Genomic DNA, 12,584 nt, shown 5'->3' on the forward strand with positions numbered 1-12,584 from the left:
AAATAAATCATTTAAATCATCAATATCTCTATACCAAAGGAAGATATGGAAAGAGAAATTCTATTTTAAAAACTACAGATTATACAAAATACTCAGGAGTCTGCCTGCCAAGACAAACCTAGAGATATATAATCACAAAATACTTCACACAAACAAAGATGAATCTAAACAATTGGAAACATATCAATTGTTTATGGGTAGTCTGAGTCAATGACAGTTCCATCTAAGTAAATTTATTTATTCTAAGCCATTCCAATTCAAAGAATTATTTTACAGAGCTGGAAAAAATAATAATAAAATTCATCTGGAAGAACAAAAGGTCAAAATTATTAAAAGAATTTTAAAAAAAGTTAGAAAGGGAGACTAATAGTTCAAGATTTCAAACTATATTATAAAGCAATAATCATCATACAATTTGGTACTAATTAAGAAATAGAGTTGTGGAATAGATTAGGTATATGATAGTAGTAGTAGTAGTAGATGATTATAGTAATCTAGTGTTTGATTAATCCAAAGATCCAAGGTTTTGGAATAAGAACTCACCATTTGGCAAAAATTTATGGAAAAACTAAAAAGCAGATTAGCAGAAATTACACATACACCAATATCTCACACCATATCCCAAGTTAAGGTCAGCATGACTAAATGATTTAGCCAAAAGGGTGATATATTATAAGTAAATTAGGAGTGCATAAACCAATGTATCTGTAAGATATATGGAGAAGGGAAGAAATTTATGACCAAACAAGAGATAGGGGGATCAGAGGAAACAAAATGGAAAACTTTGATTACAAGAAATTAAAAGGTTTTTGCACAAAGAGAAACTAATGCAGACAAAATTAGAAGGAAAACAGGAACCTGGAGAGAGTGGATTTCATGGAAAGTTTCTCTGATAAAGGATTCACTTCTCAAATATATAGGGAACTGAGCCAAATTTATAAAAATAAGTCATTCCCTGGTTAATAGTCAAAGTATATGAATAAGCAGTATTCACAAGAAGTCAAACTATCAATAGTCACATGAAAAATGCACTACTGATTAGAGAAATAAAAACTAAAACAATTCTAATATACCAGTTTACACCTATGAGATTGACAGACATGACAAATGCCAGAAGGATGTGGAAAAATTGGAGTACCAAGGGAGTTGTGAACCAGTTCGATCATTCTGGAGAACAATTTGGAACTTCCCAAAGGGCTAAAAAACTGTGCATAATTTTTGAACTAGCAATGTTTCTATTAGGTCTGTATCCCAAAGCAATCACAGAAAAAGAAAAAAAACCTAATTGACTCCATATGTGGTGGCAAAGATTTGGAAATCAAAAGAATACCCATCAACTGGGGAATGACTGAATAAATTGTGGTACTTGTGATGGAATACTATTATGCTATAAAAAATGAAGAGCAGGATGGTTTCAGAAAAACCTAGGAAGACTTACATGAACTCATGTGAGGTGAACTTAGTGGAACCAGGAGAACATTGTACACAGTACAATATTGTAAAGATGATAAATTTTGAAAGATTAGCTACTCTAATCAAGACAATTAATTATTCAAGACAATTTTAAAGAATCCATGATGAAAAATACTAACCACCTTTGAAGAATCAGAACTGATGATCTCTGAATACAAAATGAAGCTTAATGCTTTACTTTGTTTTTCTCCTTTTTTTTGTTTGTGTTTTCTTTTATAACATGGCTAACATGGAAATATGTTTTGCATGACTTCACATGTATAAATATCAAATTACTTGCCTTGTCAATGAGGAGAGAGGGCACGAGGGAGTAATTGTTCCCTAATTACTGATACTCCTTCACCTGTGTGGCAATATTAGGGGTTTCAGAAAATTGTAAGTTCAATATGAGACAAAGTGTTGCTGCAGTCAAAAAATCTAGTACAATATCAAACCACAATCATAAATGCACATGAGAAAGGTTATTGAACTCTGCCTTGGTCAAATCAACCCTGGAGTATTTTGTTCAATTTCAGTGTCATTTTTTGGAAAGATTTGGAAATTTACTAGCTAGAACTCATCCACATCAATATGATCACAATGGTGAGGCAAATTGAAACCACATAAAACAAGTATCAATTGATGAAATTAGAAATGTTTACTTAAGACTCAAAGAATCTGAGACCTGCCTTCAAGTATCTGAATAGATTTCATGAGGATGAGAGTTTTGAATTTTCTTTTCCTTCCCAAAGAGGAAAACTAAAAGAATGGGCGGAATTGCAAAGAGGCAGATTTACATTGGATGTGAAGAAAAACTTCAAGCAATTAAAGCTCTACAAAAATGGAAGATACTGAGTTTACTCAGCAATGGAATTATTTGAGTATGAGCCATTGGGCAGGAGTAGAATCAATTAATTTCTTTCTAATTTAGAGATTCCATCACTGGATTAAATCCAATGACATATCATGCAATTATGAGCAAAACAGAAAAATTATCAGTGTAAATGCCTTGGGCTACCTTATTATTAATATAAAAATCTCACTTTTTTTCAGCCAGTATATGTTGGTATATTAGATGCCACTGTGTATACTGGGTTTTGTTTTGTTTTAGCAACTGAATATTCAAAAATGGCTGTGATATTACAAAAGACATACACCTATTGTTTTAAAAGCATTTGATTAGATAGAACAAAACAACCCCTCTATGTTTCAATCTAAGTATATATCAAACGTGGGTTAAAATTATGAAACCTGACATTAAATTAGATATAAAACCATAGATACATAGGCAGACAAGGAGTTTGAGAGTCTTGTGTATACTTCAAGCCAAAGAAGTATTCCCTAACAATGGCAAGGTATTCTTCAAATGTTTTTGGCTCATAGATAATATTGTTACTACTTGTACCAGACCCTGGAGTTCCATTTTCTCTGTAAAGTCTGAGATGGGGTCCTTTGGGGAGAATCATGCTGAACACTGTACAAAGAACTGTTCAAAATATATTATGGTGTATTGGTGCATTATGACATCATATATATACATATATATGGTATATTGTATTATGATATTGGACATATTTGTTCCAGATGTCAAAAGATGCTAACAATTGGAAATCTCAGGACCAAGATATTAATAAAATTAAACAATTTTCTTTAAACCTCATAAGAACTCTTTACAACTGATAATTTGATTAAGCAGTTAAGTGGCCTAGTAAATAATATCAGACCTGAAATCAGGAAGGTCTAAGTTCAGACTGCACCTCTGAGACTTTTGACCTGGACAAGTCACTTAACTGCTCTATACCTCAGTTTCCTCATTTGTAAAACAGGGATAAAAATAGCACCTATCTCCTAGGCTTGTTTTTAGGATCTTATGAAATTTTATTTGTAAAATTTTTTGCAAACCTTATGATACCTATGATTGTTGTTGTTGTTATAATTATAAGAGATTGGGAAAAACAGAGGCTAAGGGAAGTTAGTTGACTTTCCTAAGCCTCATAATCAGTTGGTGGAAAAATCTAGTAGTCTTTCTAATCATATCATACTTTTCTATCATCTCTAAAAGCATTAATTACTGTAATATTTATTATTTATTCCCTCTTTACATGTTTTTCTTGTCAAAAGAGGTCATATTTTTAATTATATTTAATAATAATCTTCTACTTTTATCTAGAAAACATATAAAAAGGCTGTGGTTAGGTGAGAAAAACTTTATTCCTTTGAAGTTTCACAATCCTTCTTCTTACAATAGTGTGGTAAGTTCCTAGAGCTTGCTTGTCTCCATTCTTTATTTGAATAAATTATTGAATCTAAATATAATTAGTATCCAGGTTTGGAGGAAGGACTCCTATGGGTCCAATCACCCTACTATATCATATTTCCTAGCTACCCCCAAATCCCTAGATCCATAGGCATGGTTATCAACCAAGATGATATTGAAATACTTGAAAGTTTGATGATTTTAATCAATAAATATTAATTAAGCTTCTACTATATGCCAAATACTATCCTCAGTGCTGAAGATACAAAGAAAGGTAAAAGACTACCCTCAAGGAGCTTTCAATAAAATGAAGGAACACAACATGAAAAAGGAAGAAGAAAGTGAGAAAAGGGAGAGGGTACCCAGAACTTAACCATAAAATATAGAACTATAAAAATAAGAGCTTTGCTTCTAAGGAACTACTGGCTCTACAATAAGACAAGAAACAATATTGAATAATCAAATATGAGGCTTAGAGCTGGATTCTTTAACAAAGTCATAATAGTTCACATTTCTATAGCACTTTATAAATTAAATTGCCTTCTTTACAACAAATGTATGAGATAGGTAAAGCAACTAAGATGCATGAAGGTTAAATGACTTCCCCAAATCATGTATACAGAAAGTGGCAGAGTTAGTATTTGAATCCAGGTCTACTAACTTCAAATCAAGCATTTTCCCCAATGTATCATATGATCTCTAGGGCATGAGATTGGAGGAGCTCAGATTTGGGGTACATGAAGAGAAGAGCAAAGGGTCAAGTTTAGAATCTTGAATAATACACCCAAGAAGGAAAGTCCAGGAAAGAGAAAGAATAGTAAGAAATGGAACTAAATAAATGTAATGTCATGGAAGCTACTGGACTTTGCAAGAATGAGAGGACAATGTAAAATGCTACCAAAAGGTATATAAGAGAATTAGGATTGAAAGTCTATTGGATTTGATCATTGGTGATCTCCAAGATAGCATTTTCATTAATACAGTGAAAATGAAACACACTTATAGTAATTTGTCCTGATTTTGAAAGAAGGCATGTGGGGTAGAAAACATGTTATTACAGTACTATTGAGAATCAGCTTGAATATCTAGAAGAATTTCAGAGAAAAGGGAGGTTATGTTGGTACTATATATACATATATAAATATAATTACATGTAAACATGTATGTAATTTAAAATTTGTGTGAATTTAATTCAAACTATCTCATTCAATTTTTTTATCTTTACTGAGTGGGAATTTTTAAGAGGGCTATTCATTTTTTTTTAGAAAGTACTTTGAGGTCCATTCCATATGAACAGAAACAGAATTTCTTTTTACTGTTTCATTCAACTTAATGAATATTTATTTAGTTCTAGTTATATGTTCAGAACTATGGCATTTTCTCCTTTTACTGATTCTCCATCAAAAAGATCAGGTCTTTAAAACAGTCACCTGGATACCCAGCTAGAGTAGGACCCAAGTTTTCTTGGCTTTGGTTTTTTTAATGAAGATTTTCAGGTATTGAAAAAATCATCAAGACCATATTGTCATTTCTATTTAAGCAATCTGTGAAGATATTCAAAGGGTAGTTTTCTTATCAGAATTATCCTTACCAGAATTTACAAACACCAATTCGAATACCTTATTTTTATGTAATACTTAAAATACATTCTCATTTACCCTCATAACAACCTTGTGAGGTAGATGGTTAAAGTATCATCTTCATTTTACAGATAGGGAAATGGAGGCCAACTGACTTGTTCAGGGTCATACTTAACCAGCAGTTGAATAATCATCTTCTGATTCCCAAATGGCACATTATTTCCTGGCTCATTTTTTAAAAATCTCCTTACCCATGATCAGATTTCCAATTGCATAATAATCTTGAATATAAACAGTCCCTTAACCCATAGGGAACTTTAAAAACATGTTTTTCATGTATAATTTGCTTGAAAGAGAAGTCCTTTTTGTATACATTTGCAGAAACTTTTGTTATCTAGATTATGATAATCTACAATATTGTTATCACAATAAACTGACAAGGATTTGTTTTTTATATTTGTTTTATTTTTGTTTTTGTCTTTTGCTTCAGGTGGCCATAGCAAGATATTCAGGTTGGCAAATTGCATATATTTTGTGGGGTAAGTTCTACCCTTCTATATTAATGGGAAATTGCTTTGTTTCAAATTGAAAACAAGGTTAATGAAATGAATAATTCATCCTCCATTACTCAATTCTATCCCTACCTCCCTTATTAATAATATGCCTCTCAAAATTCCCTTTCTGCTTCCTTAAATATTATTATTCAAAACTCTCAATGCAGGTACAAACCATTCTCTCAGCTTTTATTTCTCAGTCCTATCCCTTCCCAGATCCTGTCCATTCCTCCCCTCACTACTACTGACCTTTTCTCCCATGCTCTTTGGAACTCCTTTTTTGTTGTAATTTAAAACTTCTAGAGCATATATTTTTTCTTCTTGAATTCTTTCCTCCTGAATTAACTGAAAACTGTCTTTTCCTCTGAGGGCACCCCATCCCTAGAAACTTATTTTCCCATTCCCTGTGACTCATCATTGCCACTTCTAGACATCATCTGCCATCACTCAGTCTCTCCCCCTTTGAGGTTCTTATCTTTATATGCTTTGTCCCCACCTTAACTCTTCTACCTCTCCCACTTCCTTCCTTCTGATTGAAACTGCTCTTTGCCTTTATCATGACTTCTTATCCTTTCAGTCCATTACACCCAGTGCTACTTCACTTGACTTTCTCTGTTAACTTGGTTCCATGATCAACCATTTTAGGTATTTACTGGCTACCAGTCTAGAATCTTTGCTACTGTTTTCACCCTATTATTATTAAATCATTGGTATAAACCCATATCATCCACCTTCTTTCCTTCTGTTTCCAGGACATAGAGCATCACTCCCTCCACCACCACCCCATTCATCAAACCATACTGATTGAACCCACTACAAATACATGTTAAATTCACCTCAGTTTCATGACAATCAGGTTATCTCTCTGTGATTGATCATTTCTCTTTTGCCTTTCTTACAGTGGTTGTTCCAAAATTATTCCACTCTCTTCAACCTTCTTCAAGACCTTCAAACTCTCAAAAGTTGATTCCAACTCCTGAGGATATTGAGGTCTTCTGAAGTGAATTTGCTCAGTTTCCCTAAAACTTGTGTGACTTTACTCATCTTCTCTTTTTCTACTATCTTAGTAGAAGAGATTACTCTTATTCTGGATAATTCAATTTAATTGATCTAATTAAAGGCTAATTCATTTAGTTGTATCTTAATTCCACTTTTTATCTTCTTTTTTACATTCATTAGATTGTAAACAGCTTAAAGGCAGAGATTGACTATTGCCTCTTTTTCTCCTCCCCAAACTTAGAACAGCATCACAGAAGTCAGTTAATAAGTGTTTTTATCAATTGATTGATATTGTCAAACATAGTACCTTACACATAATACATAACAAATGTTTGTTGAATTTCATTTGTTTTTTATTTTGGCTTTCAGGCTATCTCATCATTCATGTGGTCCAATGTCTTTTTGGTGTGATGATCATGTATGCTTTGGTTTTACCAGTAATTCACAATCAAGGACTAGAAATGATGAAAGGTTTGGGCATTGGACTGTAAGTTACTGAAGTTTCTTCTTAACACACTGACATGAGTGATTTCATTTTTATATTCTTTCTTTTGAAGTACTTCAGCATGTTGGGCATTGTTCTTGGCTCTAACTCAATGATTAGAGTATGAGATAAGATACAGAAATTATCCAAGTCATTTTGTCAATCTGTTTATCAAGATTTGGATAATTTCCCTTAGCTTATTTTAGTGGGTGAGGTATATTTGCATAACCATAGGAAGCTAGCTAGAGGCCCCCCAATCTTGTTTTTTCTTGTCTTAGTGACCAAATCCAATGTGGCAATGGTGACTCAATTACATGGAAAGTCCTCAATTTATTTTTGTACCTCTGGACCATTCTTTCTTGTCCAACATGAGCAAATGACTTTCAGTGGAGATGCCCCATGCTTCACCCAACCCATGACCCTGCTATCATATCATTTTGCTTATTCTAGCTCATGTTTCATATGTCAACCAATGGAATTATTCTTTATTTGATATAGCTATTCTTAAATGCCAAGATATCAGGTCTACAAAAATAGGGCCCTGGAAATAAAGAACATCTCAGATTGAAAGATCTGAGGTCCACTTCATTATAAAGAATCATGGACCTTTTTTAAAGAGCACCATTGTCTCAGAACTCTGCCTCGGTCTCTTTTATTGTGGAAGGGACAATTTTAATTCCATCATCATCATCATCACTAGCATTTATATGGCACCTCTGTGTCAGGCACTGTACTGCCTAGATTTTCTATTATCTTTGGTTTTCTGTGGTACAATGGTTTACTATAATTTTTTTTCCCTGATTGCCTCTTCTTACGATGTTGTTTGTTGTTGTTTTCGTTTTTAGATTTAATGCATTTTTCACTCCATAACCTTTGTAAATCCAAAGAGGTCTCTCAGGATAGTGGATCAAATAGACCTTAGTCTTGTACACAGCATGACTGAGAATATGACCCATTAAACATCAAGTTGCATCTTAAAGCCATGATCTCTCATTTTCTATCTTTCAGACTCACCATTTCTATTGTTGTGGGACTCATGGTTTTACAACTAAAGATAGCAGCCAGGTTTTTCCTTCAGCCAAAAATTAAACCTGGAGATAAGCAAAAACCATTAGCTCTAAATAATAGGTAAGTAGAAGAAATTGATTCACATTTTTAGTCAACCCAATGTTTTTAATTTTTTTCAGTAATATGAATAAATTATTTTCATAGGACAACTGTAAGACAATTCTACTTAGAATAGAAGTAAATGAGTTTAAATTTTAAGAGAATAAATATAAATAAACTATGAGGAACCATGGCATAAAAGATTGGTATTCAACACAGGAGATTTACAAATGTTTATTACTTACTTGCCACATGAAAGGTAAGGATGAAAAGTTTAGAAGTGCCAGAGTTCATACCCTTGAGGAGTTTACAATATTATACAGGAGATAAGATTTATTTGTACAAAGTATTATACAAAGAATACTGTGATAAGGACAAAGGAAGATCTAAGCATGATAGTCTATGAGAATAAGAAGGAAAAGCATTTTCAGTGGAAAATCTGACTTCCCTCAAGACTCAACTCAAATCTCATCTTCAGTGGTTGGCTCATCCTGGCCCCCCAGCTACTTCAGTCAATGAATCAATTAGCTTATTTTAAATGATTACTATGTGCAGGCACTGTCCTAGGTGCTAGGAATATAAATACAAATAATAAAACTTCCTTTTCATAAGAAATTGACATTTTTATTTAAGATTATTTTGCATCTATTCTCTGTATAGTATGTAGTATAGCATGTAGTGCATGTGTATTTATGTACTGTTGTCTCCCCTATTAGATTGTTAGCTCAAAGATCAAAGTATACTGTTTCATTTTTTGTTTTTTCTTTCTTATGGTTTTCCCCTTTTTTTCTGATTCTTCCTTCCCAACATGATGAATGTGAAGATATACTTAATATGATTGTACCTGTATAACCTATATAAGATTGTTTGCTGGCTTGGGGAGGGAGGTATAGAAAAATTGAAATTCAAAATCTCATAAAAATGAAGGTTGAAAACTATCTTTACATGTAATTGGAAAAAATTAAATACTATTAAAAATAATCTGCATGCCCAAATTCTCCAAAAGAGAAAAGAAAGAAAGAGAAATAGGAAGGAAGGAAGGAAGGAAGGAAGGAAGGAAGGAAGGAAGGAAGAGAAAAATTCAGGGTATGGTTAGGGTTTTTGTTCTAACTTGTTTGGTTTAAATGAATAAATAAATAACAATAAACAAAGGAAAAATGAAAGGAAAATGCTAGCTCATGGGTAGAGGGTTTTTTTTTTTGCTTTTTCTTTGTATTTCTAGTGCTTAACATAAAACCTGGAACATAGCATCACTTAATCAGTTTTCAGATTAATTGATCCTGATGACCAAGATAATATGGACAGTAAATGAAGGAAGCAAGATTTGAACTCAAGACATCTGAGTCCAAAACCAGTGACTTTTCCAGTGGGTCAACCTCCTCCTCTTTTTTTTCTTTCCCTTTATCTTCTTCATTTATTTAATGCTTTATAATTTGCAAAATACTTTACTTATATAATCTCATTCTATCCTTAAAACAACACCCTTGACAACTTGGCATTATTATTCCTCCCATTTTATAGAGGATGAAACAGAAGCAGATAGTAGTTAATATTCAACATGCAATGTCAATGCTCAAAAATGTCTTTTCTATATAGAGTACAATGCAAATTCTTCAGTCTAAAAATTAAAGTCCTTCACAATCTGACTTCACCTTACTGTTCACCTACTTTTATTTCACATTATTCTCTTTCACACTTTTTTATGTTAGTTGTTATTTTGTTGTTTTAGTCATTTCTGACATTTCATGATTCAATTGGGATTTTCTTAGCAAAGATTCAGGAATGGGTTGTCATTTCCTTCTCAAGTTCATTTTACATATGAGGTAACTGATGAAAACATAGTGAAGTGACTTGCCTAGGGTCCCACCATTAGTGTCTGGTCAGATTTGAACTCCGGAAAAGGAGTCTTCTTGACTTCAGGTTGAGCTCTTTATCTGCTACACTAGCTACTCCTAGTATGTTGGTATGTCTTGACAAACTGCCCTTCCCCAAATTCAGTATTCCATTCCCTATTGTATCTTCTCAGGGATTTTTCCTTCATGAATAGAATGTTCTCAGTTCTCACTCTTCTGCTTCTTAGAATTCTATTTCAAGGATCAATTTAGGTGTTATGTCCTTTTGCAAGTTATAAATTACCTTCTCCAGTTATTAGTGCTCTCAAGTTCCCTTGCACTTACTTCTATGTGTTCATATTGTAGTTCCTTGCTCATCCTCAAGTAAAATGGAATTTTCTTTGGAGTAGGGACTGGGGTTTTTTTGGTAATTTTTGTAATCAAATTCCTTTAAACACTTATTACGTTTAATGAATATTAGTTGAATCGAATAAACTGAGGTTTCTTGTATATAAAGATAAATAGCAGATAATTATAAAACATAATAAGATTCACTTTCAAACCCTCTTATTTTCAGGAAAGCATTTCACAACTTCAATTATTTTCTGTTTTTCTACAATGTGCTTCTGGGCCTCGGAGCTTGTTTGTTCAGATTATTTGTCAGTTGTATCCTGGGAACCTGGTTAATAGCACGCATAGACAGAACTATCATGCAGAATGGTTATGAAGCTGCAGACATGGGTAAGTGTCCTTTGCCCCATGCTTGCAATAATACAATAACAGCAATATCATGTAAATGATCAACTGTGAAGGATTTAGTTATTTTGATAACAACAATGATCCAAGAAAATTCTAAAGGACTCATAATAAAAAAATAAGAGAGAGCTGATGAATTTTGAGTACAAATTGAACCTTCATTTTTCTTATTTGTATATGTATATGTGCATTTTCTTTTGTGACATGACTATTATGGAGATATGTTTTACATGACTTCACATATATAATTAGTATTATAGCTTGCTTTCTCAAGGGGTGGGGAGGGAAAAAACTTGAAACTCAAAATTTTTTTAAATGAATGTTGAAAAAATTCAAAATTATAATTGTAATTTTTTGAAAGATATAAATTTTCAAAATTATATACATGTATATATACAAATATTAATTTGAAAAATAATTTTTAAAAATTTAGGTAACAAACACATGGTTACAAAATTTATTCAAATCTATATTTTGAAAACTAGTTACAAGGTTATAATCATTGCTAGTGAAGAAGTGGATTATCTGAAAATGTATCTGTGAATGATTTTGAAAACAAAACTACATCAGAAAGGACTTGGAATTAGTTCAGCTAGCAGCTAGTCAAAGCAAAGACTTGAGATCCATCTGGAGGCATTAAAAGGGAACTGCAGGTACATAGAAGTTAAGCTACTTTGGAATTTTCTTGGCAAAAAAAGGTTTCCCATTTCCTTCTCCAACTCATTTTACAAATGAGCAAACTGAGGTAGAGTTAAGAGACTTTCCCAGATCGCACAGTTAGTTCTTATCTGAACATCTGAGGCCAGATTTGAGATCACAAGGTTTAGTCTTCCTAATATCAGCACTCCATCTATCACACTACCCTAGTATGTTACCCTAGTAGTTCCTTACAAATTAATCTTTCCTCATCATTCTATTTCCCATTGTCAAGCAAAGAGTAGACAAACTTCTGAGGTTTGAGATGTTCTTATTTTGGATCCTTTTGACTCTAGGATTCCAAGCCTGGATTGGTATGTTGTTTGTGGACCATTATCATACCAACCCTGTACTGGTTGGTTTCTGCCATATTTTGCTGATGAACAACAATGAGAGAAAACTAGAGAAGTCCATCCCTTACTGGCACTTAAATCATTCAGATGGTAAATAGTTTTTTTCTTTAATAAGTAGGGAATGAAATTTCCAACAATTGGGCCATTATTCTTGCCACAATGGTTTCTGACAATAAATAGGGGTTGTTTTTTGGCAAATGAAAAAGACCTCTTTCTATTTATTTTTATTGTAGGTCCTAGAGTTTCAATAAAGTCCAGAACAAGATGGTTCTTGCTGTATACTCTTTTAAAAAACCCCAGGCTTACTTTATTCAGAAAACCTAAATCAACCTTGGGTAGCAGGAGTGCTACACAGACAAATTCTGTTGACATTCTATAAAACTGGAGCTGGCTCTGGAATTATTGGAAAGAGGACAACACTTCAGCTTTTCGGAGTTTTCGAATGATGGGATGCTACAAAACCACAAGTAACCAGATTATCTCTAATGAGAAAGCAATGGCTGCAATTGACTAT

General features: G+C 32.9%; 1 protein-coding gene across 1 annotated transcript in view; it reads left to right on the top strand.

The window, feature by feature from the left end:
* LOC141502949 (stimulated by retinoic acid gene 6 protein-like) overlaps positions 1-12,584 on the top strand; it is a 93,830-nt gene that overhangs the window by 57,384 nt on the left and 23,862 nt on the right. The window contains exons 12-17 of the mRNA XM_074207967.1: positions 3,623-3,704; positions 5,780-5,828; positions 7,212-7,329; positions 8,335-8,454; positions 10,843-11,006; positions 12,014-12,160. Of these exons, the coding sequence (XP_074064068.1) occupies positions 3,623-3,704; positions 5,780-5,828; positions 7,212-7,329; positions 8,335-8,454; positions 10,843-11,006; positions 12,014-12,160 (680 nt within the window). The remainder of the gene's footprint in view (positions 1-3,622; positions 3,705-5,779; positions 5,829-7,211; positions 7,330-8,334; positions 8,455-10,842; positions 11,007-12,013; positions 12,161-12,584) is intronic.

The sequence above is a fragment of the Macrotis lagotis genome, chromosome X, assembly GCF_037893015.1.
Source record: "Macrotis lagotis isolate mMagLag1 chromosome X, bilby.v1.9.chrom.fasta, whole genome shotgun sequence".
In the NCBI taxonomy this organism is placed as follows: domain Eukaryota; kingdom Metazoa; phylum Chordata; class Mammalia; order Peramelemorphia; family Peramelidae; genus Macrotis; species Macrotis lagotis.